This window comes from Rousettus aegyptiacus, unplaced genomic scaffold (assembly GCF_014176215.1).
Source record: "Rousettus aegyptiacus isolate mRouAeg1 unplaced genomic scaffold, mRouAeg1.p scaffold_m13_p_13, whole genome shotgun sequence".
In the NCBI taxonomy this organism is placed as follows: domain Eukaryota; kingdom Metazoa; phylum Chordata; class Mammalia; order Chiroptera; family Pteropodidae; genus Rousettus; species Rousettus aegyptiacus.
Genome location: NW_023416288.1, coordinates 4,175,199 through 4,188,627, shown reverse-complemented (window position 1 = coordinate 4,188,627; position 13,429 = coordinate 4,175,199). Strand labels below are relative to the sequence as shown.

Genomic DNA, 13,429 nt, shown 5'->3' with positions numbered 1-13,429 from the left:
GCACATTTAAAAATTGCAACCCAAAGTACCTTGCACTTTTTTTTCCTGGCACATTCCATGCATAATTATTATGAGAAAGTAACAGAATTGCTAAGTGGAATCACAATTATTTTCAAATTAGGTGACAGAAACCTAAAGTTCTGATATGTAGCCAAATGACAATTCTCACATGGTGGAGAGTGGAAGATAGACAGTGATCCGCTTCCAATTCTGGAATCTTTCCGAGGTGTAAATTGAACTTTCTGTGTAGTGCAGGCAGCCAATAGTTGGAGGAACACATTCTTCAGTGACAAGGTGCCAGTCCCTGCCATTGTTCAGAGAATACTGGAGCTGTATGCTGTGGGAGTTGCTGAAGGGTTTGCTACAGCCCATGCTCATTTCGAACTGCAAGAAGGTTGATGATGACACATGAAAGTCCCAGGTCTCAGCATAACGAGGTTTTCCTACAAAAAGGGAAAGGTTTAATGGCAGCATATAATTGTGCTCTCTTTTCTTATTTGGCATTTATGCTTGTCCTGGACATTTTCAGTAGCAAACAAAACCATGTCTTATCTTTAGTGCCTCATATGTGCTTTGACTTTTAATCTCATGGTCTTTTTATTTGGTTAACATACTCTTGGAAATATGGAAGGCTGCTAACTTGACAAACTTTACTACCATGAGAACAGCTAACATAGAGTCTTAAGTCTGTAATTCTGCGAATTATGAAACATGAGATGTCTTCAGATATATATATTTTTCTCTTCTTTGAGAAACCTTAGTCATATTATACATGCTCTGTGAAAGACAGTTCCAATGAAAACTATCCTTAGGCTTACCAAGTTATATTAGAGGACCATACAACTTTTTTTTTTTTTTTTAAATTAAGAGCCTCCCGTAGCACATGCAGTTATGCATATAGTTTTGCATTACAGAATCTCTTCTTGTGTTTCAGTTAATTTAATCCTGTGCTTAATTAAATATTCTCCCTTTATCTGGTGAAAATATATACCTATGTTTTCGGTGAATATCAAAGCGGTATCCATTGAGAGACAGTCAATGTCAACTTGACCTCCTTGAATTCGGTACCAGTTGGCTTGCAAATCTATGGAGCCATCAAATTTGTCTTGAAACCCAGTTTGAGAGCTGTCATTCATTCCTATAAGGACATCATCCAAGGCCCACTGGGATGAATGCTTCCCTGAAAGCAGATGAATAAAGGCTGTTAGAGAAGGTTCATTACATGTAATATAAATATCTTTGTGACTGTGATTTTAAATCAAGTTGTCTAGAGGTTCACAGCAAATTAAGAAACATACAATATAATGTGGCTTTCACTATATGACCTAAATACTACCAGTAAAGTTGGAGCGAGCAGCAACTTGCCATGTTGTGGTTGCCACCATCGAAAAGCCGTTGCAGGTGTCTTCGCCTCCCGTGGCAGGTCAATGGAAATGATCTGTGGTTCCAGAAATGACATGAAGTCCAACTCTCGAAGCAAATGCCAGAGTATTCCATTGTCATTTGAATACTGAACAACAAGCCCTGAGTTAAAAGACATAAATCCAGTTACTTGGACAGCTTTCCAGGAGGCAAAAAAGGGCAACGAACAGTATTTTTTTAAATGGCAAGACTGCAGCAGAAACTTTAAATTGCATCTCAGAGAATGAAGGCACATTCATTTAACTTCCAACGAGTGAATTAGTAGATCTGAAGTCCATCAATTTGACAGTTTCTAATGCACCAATGCCCAGGAAATGGAGGAAAAAAAATACATAAGCTCTTTTAAAGACCACTCAGCTTGTATGAGCAATGAGTAAGTTGGTAAGGGGGACATAAAAATCCACTCCAGATACATATTTGAATTTTATATTCTGTCCTGAATATTATAAAGTCTCATATCATTATTATAATCTCAGTAGAAATATCTCAATCTTCCAGCACAAAATTAAGTAGTGCTCTCTTCTACAGAAACACCAGACAATAAGAAAGGACCAATTCGAAATTCTACTAAGCAGAAGAATCCTTTACTGGCACTTCGCACTTTGTCAGACCTTGGTCACTGAAGTTGGAATGTAGCCAAATTATTAAATAGCAAGGCAGGAAAACTCACTCTCCTCCAATGTTAGTTTGACTTTCCTTTCTCTGTGTTACCCTTTCCCCCTTCACTTACCCTGTCTCTGCATTGTCCCTCTGCCTCTCACTAAAGTGATGTGATTTAAGGACTTGCACATTAAAGTTTAAGGGACCTTATGTTCTATCCCTGCTACTTCTCCCAGACACATTTTTATTTTAAAAGAGGACACAAGGAAAGACAAATGTTGAATGCAAAGGAAAAATTGCTAATTATGAAATAGTGGGAATCAATAGGAGAGATATATATTTGTTTTGATGGGTGGGGCACAGGGCTTTCTTGGCATCTATCTTATTGTCTATTTTATAACTGTTCCTAAGATTGGCATTGCATATTCATAATTACTGCTGGGGATACTGAATTACTTTCTGAGTAGTCACAGAAATTATGTTCAGTGAAGTTGAATTTGTTATATTAATTTTATTATATTCTAATCTTTGTGGAAAATTTTAAGTCATGGTACATGTAATAACTTTTTAATTTCCCATTAACTGACCAGACTATCTCAATCCCTTTAATGCTGGATAACAAAAAGTTTACTAAAATTAAGTTTAAAGAAATTTTATAATAAAATATAAAGAAAGCCTTTTAGGGCACATGGAATTATTATCAATACATCTAACAGGGGATGATGCCAGGAACGACAAATATGCAAACAATTAGAAATTCTAGGATAATTAATCCTACCATATTTAAAATAGAAGATACCATAATTTTAAATAAGAGGATAAAAATGGCTCAAAGAATAAAAACTCTTTGGGAAGATAGTATGCTGTATATAGGTATAGAATGGGCAGTTAGCGGTTTAGTGGGTAGAAGTAAGTCCCATGCTCTGGAGAAGGGAGAGTCACACCACCGTCATGAAGAAAATTAAAGTTAAGCTGTTTCTACTATTTAATCAAGTTGATGAGCCATCTGGGAAAACTCTAGTCTCTAACCCTTCATGTTTACTTAAAATATGTCCTATGGTTTTTGAATGTGATTTTTGGTTAAGAGAGAGAGAGAGAGAGAGGGAGACAGACAGACAGACAGATAGACAGACAGACAGACATGGAAGGAGGGCAGGAGGGAGGGAAAGAAAGAGGGAAGGAGGGAGAGAATGAATAATTTAGTTATCTTGGGTAAGTTATTCAGAAGGTAGATTGGTAGATTATAGTACCAGATATGAAGCATCATGAGAATAAAATCTCACTGGCTGGTCTTCTCTAGTACGTTCTACTCAAAGCATGGTTCAAGGTCCAGCACATACATCATCGAAGAACAGGCCCTACACGTGGTAATTTTAAAACATGTCCACAAATTCTTTAACACTCCTCCCTTCAAAAAGTGGAGCTTAATGAATAGAATATGGTAGGATTGAGAGTGTGTGACTCTTGAGACTAGGCCATAAAAGGCACTACACTTTCTCCCTTGTTCTCTCTCATGGCTCTCTTGTTCTGAGGAAAGCCAGCTGACAGGTAGTAAGAACACTTGAGCAGCCTATGGACAGGTCCACACAGTGAGTTACTGAGGCCTCTAGCCAACAGCCATGTAAGTGAATCATCCTGGAAATAGATACTCCAGCCCTGGCTGAGTCTTCAGATGACTACATCTGCCTGACTTTGATTTTGTGTGCAACCTCATGAGAGATCCTGGACCAGAACCACCTGGCTAAATAGCTCCCGAATTTCTGACTCACAGAAATTGGAAGATAACAAATGTCTCTTGCTTTCAGCTACTCAGTTTTGGAGTAATTTGTTATGCAGCATACCATCCCAGCCCTATTGAATCAGAATCGGCATTTTAACAAGCTTCCAAAATATGAGAAGTATGGTTCAAGAGGTCTATACTCCATTTGGTTTCTACCTGTTGCCTTTCTCCTTATTACTTTTTCAGGAGAGTCACATAATCCTTCAAGCAGCAACACAATCTGCAGAAGAGGAAGGACCTCAATTCCAAAGGAGTCCTGAAGGAATATCTCCCAGATAAGTATGGAGGAGACAAGAAATGCAATAAAGGGAAACAGTAATATCCAGATTTTAAATCAATTGCTGAGCCATCTAACATGTACATCTGAATAAATCAAGCCATTTTCGCTCATCCACTGAATGTTTAAGGCATGTAAAACATTTCCCTTTTTAAATTACACCATCTGCATTTTGCCCAGTCGTATTGAAAATAGCCTAATTTTGATTTTCATTCCATATATGTAAATTGAGACTTCACCTTGGATAAGTAAAATCTTTACTTTCTTCACTGGAAAAGATTTGTTCAAGGATTTAGGGGCAGATTTACATTTTAACCACCAGTTTTCAATAAAAGGCTAAGAAATGCCTATGGGAAGTGAATTACATGGCTAGCAGTGAGTTCAAGAAAATAGTTCAGAAGTAGTTGAGAAGAAGTTGCTTGTTCCTAGAGAGATCCTAAGGGAATCTGCTCTGAAGGACAGATAACAGAACTTATAATCAGAGGATAAGTATAGAGCAGAGCCTCATATCTATGAAAAGTAGATGTTTCCTACTATACTTTGGTCAGAGATTTTGTTTGTTTGTTGCTCATATACCAATAGGGATACCAATTTGGAATTTTCAGATGAGTCATGTACACAATTGCTACACTATCCCAACCACAAACTATTTTAAAATACTAATTTTATTACAAGGGTTAAATAAAATATTAAAATGTTCTCCTTCTCCAATCAGAGAAAAAGGTCCTGAGGATAGTATCCTGTCTTTTTGCACTCTTCAAAGCTCCTGTCTCTACAGGCAACATGTATGCTCAAGAAATATTCATTTGTTTTGAACTTCATATTGTTTTTGTAGGGTGATCTCATAAAAACTTAGATTATGTTGCTGCCAGGCCTAAAAGCATTAAACTCATTTCTATTGCACATGGATTTGGACCCCATCTCTATACTGTGGCCAGTAAACTCCTACATGACCAGCTCCTGCCTGTCCCTTACTTTGGACCGCTCCTCAACCTTTATAAGACTCAAGCCACACTAGCCATTCTGTTCCTCCAACACCACAGTTCTTTTCCACCTTTGCTGTTTCTTCTATCTGGAAAACTTTCCTTGAGCTGTTCTGCTCCTTCTCATCCTTTAGATTTCAATTTAAATTTAATTTCTTCAGAGATCCTCCTCCCAGATCATCCTAAGTTGACATCTTCCTAAGCATAAGTTTACTTTCTATCTCATTAGCTTATTTATTTCTGTCTAGCCCGTCAATCTAACATTTTGCTTATTTCTTTTCTTTGTTGTTTATTTTCTGACTTCTCACACTAAAATGTAGGTGCCCTTAATGGCAGAGATTTAGTAGTTTGCGCTTCTTATCATTTTCACCCCGCTCTGTCTGCCATGTGGCTGGCAACATCCAGAACCTACCCAGCAGCAGCTTCATTATCCTGGGTGCTACAATGAGGACATCAGATGACCCACAGTGAAAACGTAGCACAAAGGAGAAACCGTTTTTTGTTTTGACCCATTGAGACTACATCGGTCTTCCGGTAACACTGTATCTACAGCACAGAGAACAGTGTCTGGCTTAGAGCAGATTCTTAATAAATATTTGTTGAAGAGATTAGAGGACACAAAATGGTCTATAAACATTTCTAGACTGCTGCTTCAGTAAGTAGATGATACAGATAATTACTAGACTAAAAGTACTGAGATATGCAGAAAAAGTCATGTGAACTTTCAGTTAGTGTCAAGGATAGTTAGAATTGAAGAGAGGTCTACCAGCAGTTATACTGACTAACAGGTACTGTTTAAGCCAATATGTTTCACACAGTCATGCCTGAGACAATAACAAGCTTAGAAGCTGCAAATGTCTTCACATGCCATTTACGAGGTCAAGTTTTGGAGGAGGACCCATTTGAGATGCCCATCGATTTTGTGCTAGGAGTCAGTTTACAATCAGTGATCCTTAAGGAATCCCGTCATATCTGTAGAGCTCCTGAAGGTCATCTTTTATGCTTCAAGTCTTCTGTATTTCTTTCAAAACTTAATCATTGAGGCAGAAGATGGTATGGATGCCTAGAGAGTGTAGAGTTTTGGCCAAAAAGAGAGGCAGTATGGCTTGGTGGTTAAGGCACAGCCTCTGAAGCCAGAGTGAGTGGTTTGAATTCCTGCTCCTCTACTTGTTGACTGCATGATCTTGGGTATGTTACTTGACCTCCTTGTACCTCAGCTTCCATATTTGTAAAATGAGACTAATAACAGTACCTATGGCAAAAGGGCGTGATGGCGATTAAGTGAATTAACTGATATAAAACACTTAGAACAATGCCTTGCATATAATAGGTGTTCAGTAAAAGTTAATATTTATTATTACCAAGAACTGCTCCTTCAATCCAAGGATTCTAGTATCCTCAGAGTGCTTAGGGGAAAGAGGTAGAGTTTAATTTGCATTCAGCAATGCCCTGTGTGAACAATTTTCTAGCCCCAGTGCTGAATGTAAAAGTGCTATTTTTTTTTTCTCCCTGTAGAAAGTTATAAAGCAACAGGGTTCCCCGCCCCCCTCCCCCCCCCTAAACATACTTTGATGCAGAGCAGACATGAGGTTTCTCAGGTTTAAGGATCTGGATGAGGAATCTTAGAGATTATGGCTTTATGCAGCTACTCGTTCAATGATGAGGAAGGGAAGGGAAAGGAACGGGAAGGGAGGGGAGGGGAAGAAAGGAGAGGGGAGGGAAGAGAAGGAATGACTTAGGGCTGTGGATCAGTTTGCAAAATCCTGGCCCAACTTTGGAAGGAAAAGGACTAATTTGCCAATAGTAACTGTAATTTCTATGGAAATATAGCAGTTTACCTTCATTTCTAGCTCTTGGTTTGATGCAGGTAATCCCTGAAGTTTTGCTTCCAATTTGTATATAAAATTGTACAAGTCTGGGGAAAAAAACACTTCAGTTTACTCACAAGTAGGTGAGTTCAAAAAAGACTTAACCTTTGTGCTTTGACATATTAAAAATTTTTTGTAATTCTTGTGTTATTAATTTTAAACACAAAGGGCATGTGACCAGCAGAAACAACAAAGCTTACATAGTAAGTTAATTCTGTACACATTTAAAAAATTAATTAATATGACATCAATTTTATTCTATAATGTTGATCTAAACAAAAGGAAACACTTTATTATAACAGTGTGATGTAATAATAAAATGACTGAAATGGGAATTCCTTAAATCGAGATAAATATATTGGAAATTCTCTGAGAAGGGCTCAGAAGGAAGGGGTAACAGATTGAAAGTATATAATATGACAAAGAATTTTAGTGAGGATGAGTTCTAAAAATTTCAAATCCTTCCTCAGTTTTCCTTCTTTCAATTCCGGAATAATTTAATTGATAAAAAAAAGCACAATTTTATTTTAATGTGCTACTATTTCACTTGACCTTAAAACTAAGCAGTTATTTATTTTACCAGTAGGTGTCATTGTAGGTATTTTAAATTTCTGAAGCAGTTTTTTAGTAAATGAATACAAATAAACTTAGATAAACAAAGATGCATCATTTTGAACACAGAATTCAAAGTAAAAAAAAAAAATCTTGATTTTAACTGGCATATATTAAAAATAATACCAAATAGTTTTCATAATAATGTAGAACTTTAGAAAACCAAGCTGACATACATTAGACATACAAGCCTAGGTGATGACTGTATGCTGATGAATACAGTGTGGTATAAATTTTGTAGAAATTACCTATTTTATTACAGAGAGTTAAAGTTAGGCTTCACTTTTATATATCAGAATCTACACAGAGAAACATTATGTAAACCCTCAATAACAAAACAAAATGTTTTAGGTTAAGACCACATGGTGTGGTCAATATAATATTCACGAAGAAATGTACCAATTAACTGCTTACCTAATATTCCTGGTGTCCAGAGGGACAGTCCTTGCTTCCCTTTTCCCAGGGCCACTGAAGTAGAGAGATTTGCCATCATTAAGCGTTCCACAGCCAGTTCCAACCTGGCCGCCTGTTATCTTGTACCACAGAGGGCTGAGTTTCCCCTCAAACCTATCGAACATCTCACTGTGATTAGGTACATTGGACACACAGGTTCCTTGTGCAGCTTCCGAGAAAAGAAATACATAGGAGAAAGGCTTTGTTGAATTCATTACACATTAGAAGGCATATTCGGCACATGGGCAAAGGAGGCATTTCACAGGTGTCAAGGGAAAGAAACAACATTTAAACTTGTATCTCACAATTGTCTGATTAGCATCATCAAACATACTATTTTGTCTCTATAATTTTTAATTTATTTTTTTAATAGGGAGATATTGGAAATCACACATTTCCCTGGCTCTTGCTACTCAGAGGATTTGTACAAACTGAGAAATTGATTTTGTCCACAATAACATTTGTTTGTTGTCCTTCTATTACAGGATCAACAGGGGGACTTAATATCAAATTTTATAAAATCACCCTGGAACCACGAGTGACAGTACCCTACACAGAAAGCTGACCACAGCATATGTTTGTCTTTGGTTATACTCCAGAAGAAGGGCAGAACACTGAAAAGCTGAGAAGGATCCTTCTGAAGTTGCCTCGAGGAAAAATTCTAAAAAACATTTTGAAGCTTATAATATCTTCTCTTTAATTTCAGCTGCCTTTTTTATTTTTGCTTATAACAACATTCAAGGGTGGCTGTGGTCAGAAAATACTTCCCTTGTAAAGTTCTCCTTGGAAGTCCTGGTTTTATTATTTCATTAGTTGATTTTTACTTTAAGTGTATAAAATTACATGTCTTACAAAAAACAATGTAAAGAGCACAGAGAGCCCCTGCAGCCGAGTGGTTAAGAGCTTGAGCTTGGGCTTGAGCTTTAGAGAATGACTGCAAGGGTTTGAAGCCCAGCTCAAGCAACTCCTAGTTGTGTGACCTTGGCAGAGTTATTGAACCTCTTTGTGCTTCAATTTCCTCAAATGTAAACAGGGACAATAAAAGTACTATGGCACAGGGTTATTGTTAGAATTAAATGAGATGAAATAAAAGGCACTTAATATGTGCCTAGCACTAATAAATTTGTGTTACCATGTTTTTCATGTAGCTCAAAAATATAAAAATTTTCCACCTCATATGCCTGGGTTGCAAAATCCTACAATTAGAACTTAAAGAAGAATAAACTCGGAATCGATTTCCTTGGAAAAAGTAACATGAAATATAGTAACTAGAGATACATATTTTATAAACAAATCATAAGACACATGTCTGAGGCCTTACCAGTATACCCCAGGTCACAGAAACACACCCCTGAAACACAGTCTCCATGGCCACTGCAGTAACTGGGACAAGGTTCAGATATGTACACTCCGTCCAAACCAAAGGAAGGCACATTTTTCTGTGAGCTGCTCTCCTGGATCCATCGGAATCTGGTCTTACTGTTGGGAAATATAACGCACGTTTCTTGTACCAACATCTCATAGCAAAGCACTGAAATATAGAACAGTTCTAAAAATTCAAGAGAGATTTAACGTTTATTTGAAAATGATGTCTGCTCACTTAAGCTTCATACGGTGTCTCAGATCTTTCTCAAAACTTCTTAATTTCTTCTTCTGCATGTATATTTCAATATCAGGTGGTTATCAGGCACAGAATTTTAATGGTCAGAAACATATTATAAGTTTTTACTTGTATGTTTTAAGAGACTATTTGGGACTTTTTAAACCATCAAATGGAATCTTCTTTGTTAGAAACATATGTGGGAGCTCTGGCTATTTGCCACTGGTGTGATTCTGGTAGGGATAAGTTAAGTTTACACTGACAGCTCTCTTCCCACCTTTTGCTTTCCTCTTCACTCTTCATCTTCAAATTTCCAAGACGCTCATTCTATGAACTCTTAGCAACCTGCGGGCTGCCAATGAACACTGGTAACTGTCAATGAACAAAAGAGGGACCTGGTCCCAGTGCTTCAAAACCAGCGGGCTGGGCTGCTGCCCAGTCCTCCTCCCCCCACGGAGTCAGTTTTGAGGCTGCCAAACTAAAACTTGTCCCAGTTGCTTTCCAAGCTTCTCGATCCTTTCAATACATCTCTTTTCTTTTAAAATATATAAAAACCCATACACATCTATAATTTCATACCAGGAAAATACCTTTTATTTCCAAGTTCTACTGACATCAAAGAGGGAAGATGAATTAGGCTATCTAGATTTCAACTAATTTTGCTGCCAATATTTATAGACTTTGGAGTGAATCTAGTTTTTAAGTAAACAAGGGTAAAGAATCTTAAAGATTAATGAAGATTGTCAAAGATAACTATAGACAAAGATGGATCCTTCTTCCCTCTATTATTGTAAAAATAATGTCAGTATCACAACGGAGAATTTCTGGCTCTTTTCAAATAGCTTTGGTAATTTGGCAACACTGAACTATAACTTTTATTTTTCATTATTTTAAGTTACCTACTTTTGGCAATTTTGAAAAATGTAACCAACAGTGTTGTTTACTAGGAGTAAAAGTGTTCAGAGATTAATCATCTATTAACTCAAGTCTTAAAATACATTCTTCAGTGTGTTAAGAGGAAGGTGAACACATCTTTTATTTTCTTTGGAGCTAGTTAAAATATATTGGTTTTATTTTTAAAAGCAAAAGACATTTAAATTAAATTTTAGAAAAGAAAGTAAAAGCAAAAAGAAGAGAAAGAAAGAAAGAAAGAAAAAGAAAGAAGGGAGGGAGGGAGGGAGGGGAGGGAGGGAGGGAGGGAGGGAAGGAAGGAAGGAAGGAAGGAAGGAAGGAAGGAAGGAAGGAAGGAAGGAAAAGGAAAAAGTAAATACAGCTGCAGAATCATGGACCTTGGGAAAATTTCTCCCATTGGAGTTATAATGTCATTTACCCTGTGAAGATATTTTTCCTCTCAAAGGAAGCAAATGAAATTGATGAATAGTAACTTTTGCTAATTTCTTAAGGAAAATGGTAAATGGTAAAACCTCTGTGTCCCTTCCAAAATATAGGCTGCATATCTATAATAAAAGAGGAAAACATGCCATTTCCCTGATATAAGTCCTATTCTATTAGAAGTCACACTTGCCTTTTTTTTTTTTTTTTAAATGTTTCTATAATACACCTCAGAGAAACATGGACCCACAACCTCTGCCTCATGGAAAGTGAAAAAAAAAAAAAAAAGGGTAAAAACAACTTCTTTTCTCCAGACAAGCTCTCCCACCAGGGTAAGCTCTCTCTCCTACTTCATGGAAGAAACAGGGTCAGATTGAGGCCCAGATATATTCAGAAGGTTGAAGAATCCTAACATTAGGTAGAATCTAGAAACTTTGGTAATTTGATAGTGGATGGAGGGCAAGCGAACTTTGGCCCATCTCTGATTTCTGGGGTCTTGTAATCTTCATGATAATAATAAAAGAATCAAGGTCTGGTCTGGCCAGACAGAAGAGCCACACATTTTTGTAGATTCTAAGGCTGCTATAGACCCAAGAATCAGAGTGTGCTGTTAGACATTTGAGAAGGTAAAAGACCTCAAGAGCTCGATATTGAGGAATCCATATTTAAATAAAGAAAAAACAAAATGAAATAAAATGACTAATCATTTGGTTAACAAGGTGAGTCCAGGACATGGTAAATCATAGCTTCTGAGAGTCCTAGCTGGAAATTTATATTTCAGAGTGAAAGGGCAAGAGACAGTACCTCTTTTCCTCGTTTTAATATTTGTTAGTTGGGTTTTAGTTGGAAGGTGCAAATCAAAGCAACAGAGGTTTCACTTATCACAACATAGCAATCTTTGCTTCATTTCTGTTTCTCCAAGTTGTGCCTGCTTCCTGATGTCTATTACTATCCTGTTCTCTTGGTAGAACAACCTTGGAATTGAGCACAAGTAATTTAGCAACCTCTGGGTTGTTGTGATAAGAAGAAAAACTAGTAAGAATTTGCTAAAAGACATAATCACAGAGACCATCAGAAGAGAGGAAATAAGTCAAAGGTAAGCTAATAAGAACGTCTACATTCCACATAGTTAGTCTTCTTTTTTAAATAAAGAAAATATAGCTTTGAAATTATTAAAATTATTATGTATGTGTGCACATATGTACATGTGCTATTTGTGTCTTTTCAGGGAGACACAGCTGACTAAGAACAATGATTTCTTGCTGAATAGCATTGGATTTATTTTGGAAAACATACTTTAAAAAGGAAAGTGTCACCAATGTAGCTAATCACCTATGGCTGGGCCTTATTTCTTATTCAATGCCCCTTATTTACAAGTGCCTACAACATGCCAGGCACAAGGCTAGGGCTAGGCATACAATGGGGAGCAGAAATCCTACATGGTCCCTGCCTTCACGTAGCCCACAATCGAGTGAGGAGACACAGTTGATCAAACCGCTGCACAAAGAAATATAAATATACAAATGGCGATGCTGATCACCATAAAGCAGGACATGGGCCTCTGAGAGCATATAAGAGAGGTTTTTGACCTGACGGTCAAGAAGGTCTGGAAAGGAATTGAAGGAAGTGATGATTATGGAAAAAACAGAGCTTAATCTTATGTAGTTTTACTAGAAATAAACTATTGTGTGGTTTGACTATTCAAATCATGGAACAAATCTTCCCCTTCATGTCTCAGATAAGAAAGAAGTAGAAGATGGGACTCCATCTCTGACCCCTTCCCCAATGAGCTTTGTTTGGAGGATGCCTGAGTGACCAGTAAAATGTTTCTACACCACCCTCTTCCACCGCCACACGTCAGAGAAGTGTTGCGTTGGCCTCTCAAACCAGGAAGGCTTCTGCGCACTGTTTGTCCTGTGCAGAGGTGCACAGGAGATGGGTGATGGTGGAGGGGATATTCTGCAGATTACTAAACAACTTATTTCAAGCCCTCCTCACAGATATCAGCTTTCTGCACGACTTTCTGCATAGGGAACCCAAGGCAGACAGTACGTACTGCATGGCGAGGGTGCTGCTCGGAGGCAGGAGGAAAGCACCAGTGTACCTTTACCACCACCAATGTATCTCCTCTGTAGGCGAGGACCGAGGGAACTTATACGAGCACAAACTGCTCCTTTGAGAAAATCAGCTTACAATTATTTGTGAAAGAGCAATGTTCTAGTAACTACTACAAGCATGTTGCCGGTGGCAAATTAGCTCCAAATTTGGATAATTTTCACACTTAGAATTCTCAGCTTTCCAACACTGTATTTGGAGATATCTGAATTTAACATATTGCGGAAGGAACAACATCTCATTTACTTGTGTTAAAATAGGAATATGTTTACTATTCGTTAGTAGAGAACTCTTTGTCACAAATGTCACAAAAAACCAACAAGCTGGACGCTATTCAAATTAACCATGAAGCTGGATTCTAATGAAGAACATTTCTTCTTCCAAAAG

General features: G+C 37.4%; 1 protein-coding gene across 2 annotated transcripts in view; it reads right to left on the bottom strand.

The window, feature by feature from the left end:
• Positions 1–13,429, bottom strand: part of RELN (reelin) — a 456,216-nt gene that overhangs the window by 78,211 nt on the left and 364,576 nt on the right. For both annotated transcript variants that reach the window (XM_016145914.2, XM_016145915.2), the window contains exons 29-34: positions 9,317–9,474; positions 7,957–8,164; positions 6,901–6,977; positions 1,366–1,524; positions 992–1,180; positions 170–443 (exon numbers count right to left, since the gene is read on the bottom strand). In XM_016145914.2, coding sequence (XP_016001400.2) covers positions 170–443; positions 992–1,180; positions 1,366–1,524; positions 6,901–6,977; positions 7,957–8,164; positions 9,317–9,474 — 1,065 coding nt within the window. The remainder of the gene's footprint in view (positions 1–169; positions 444–991; positions 1,181–1,365; positions 1,525–6,900; positions 6,978–7,956; positions 8,165–9,316; positions 9,475–13,429) is intronic.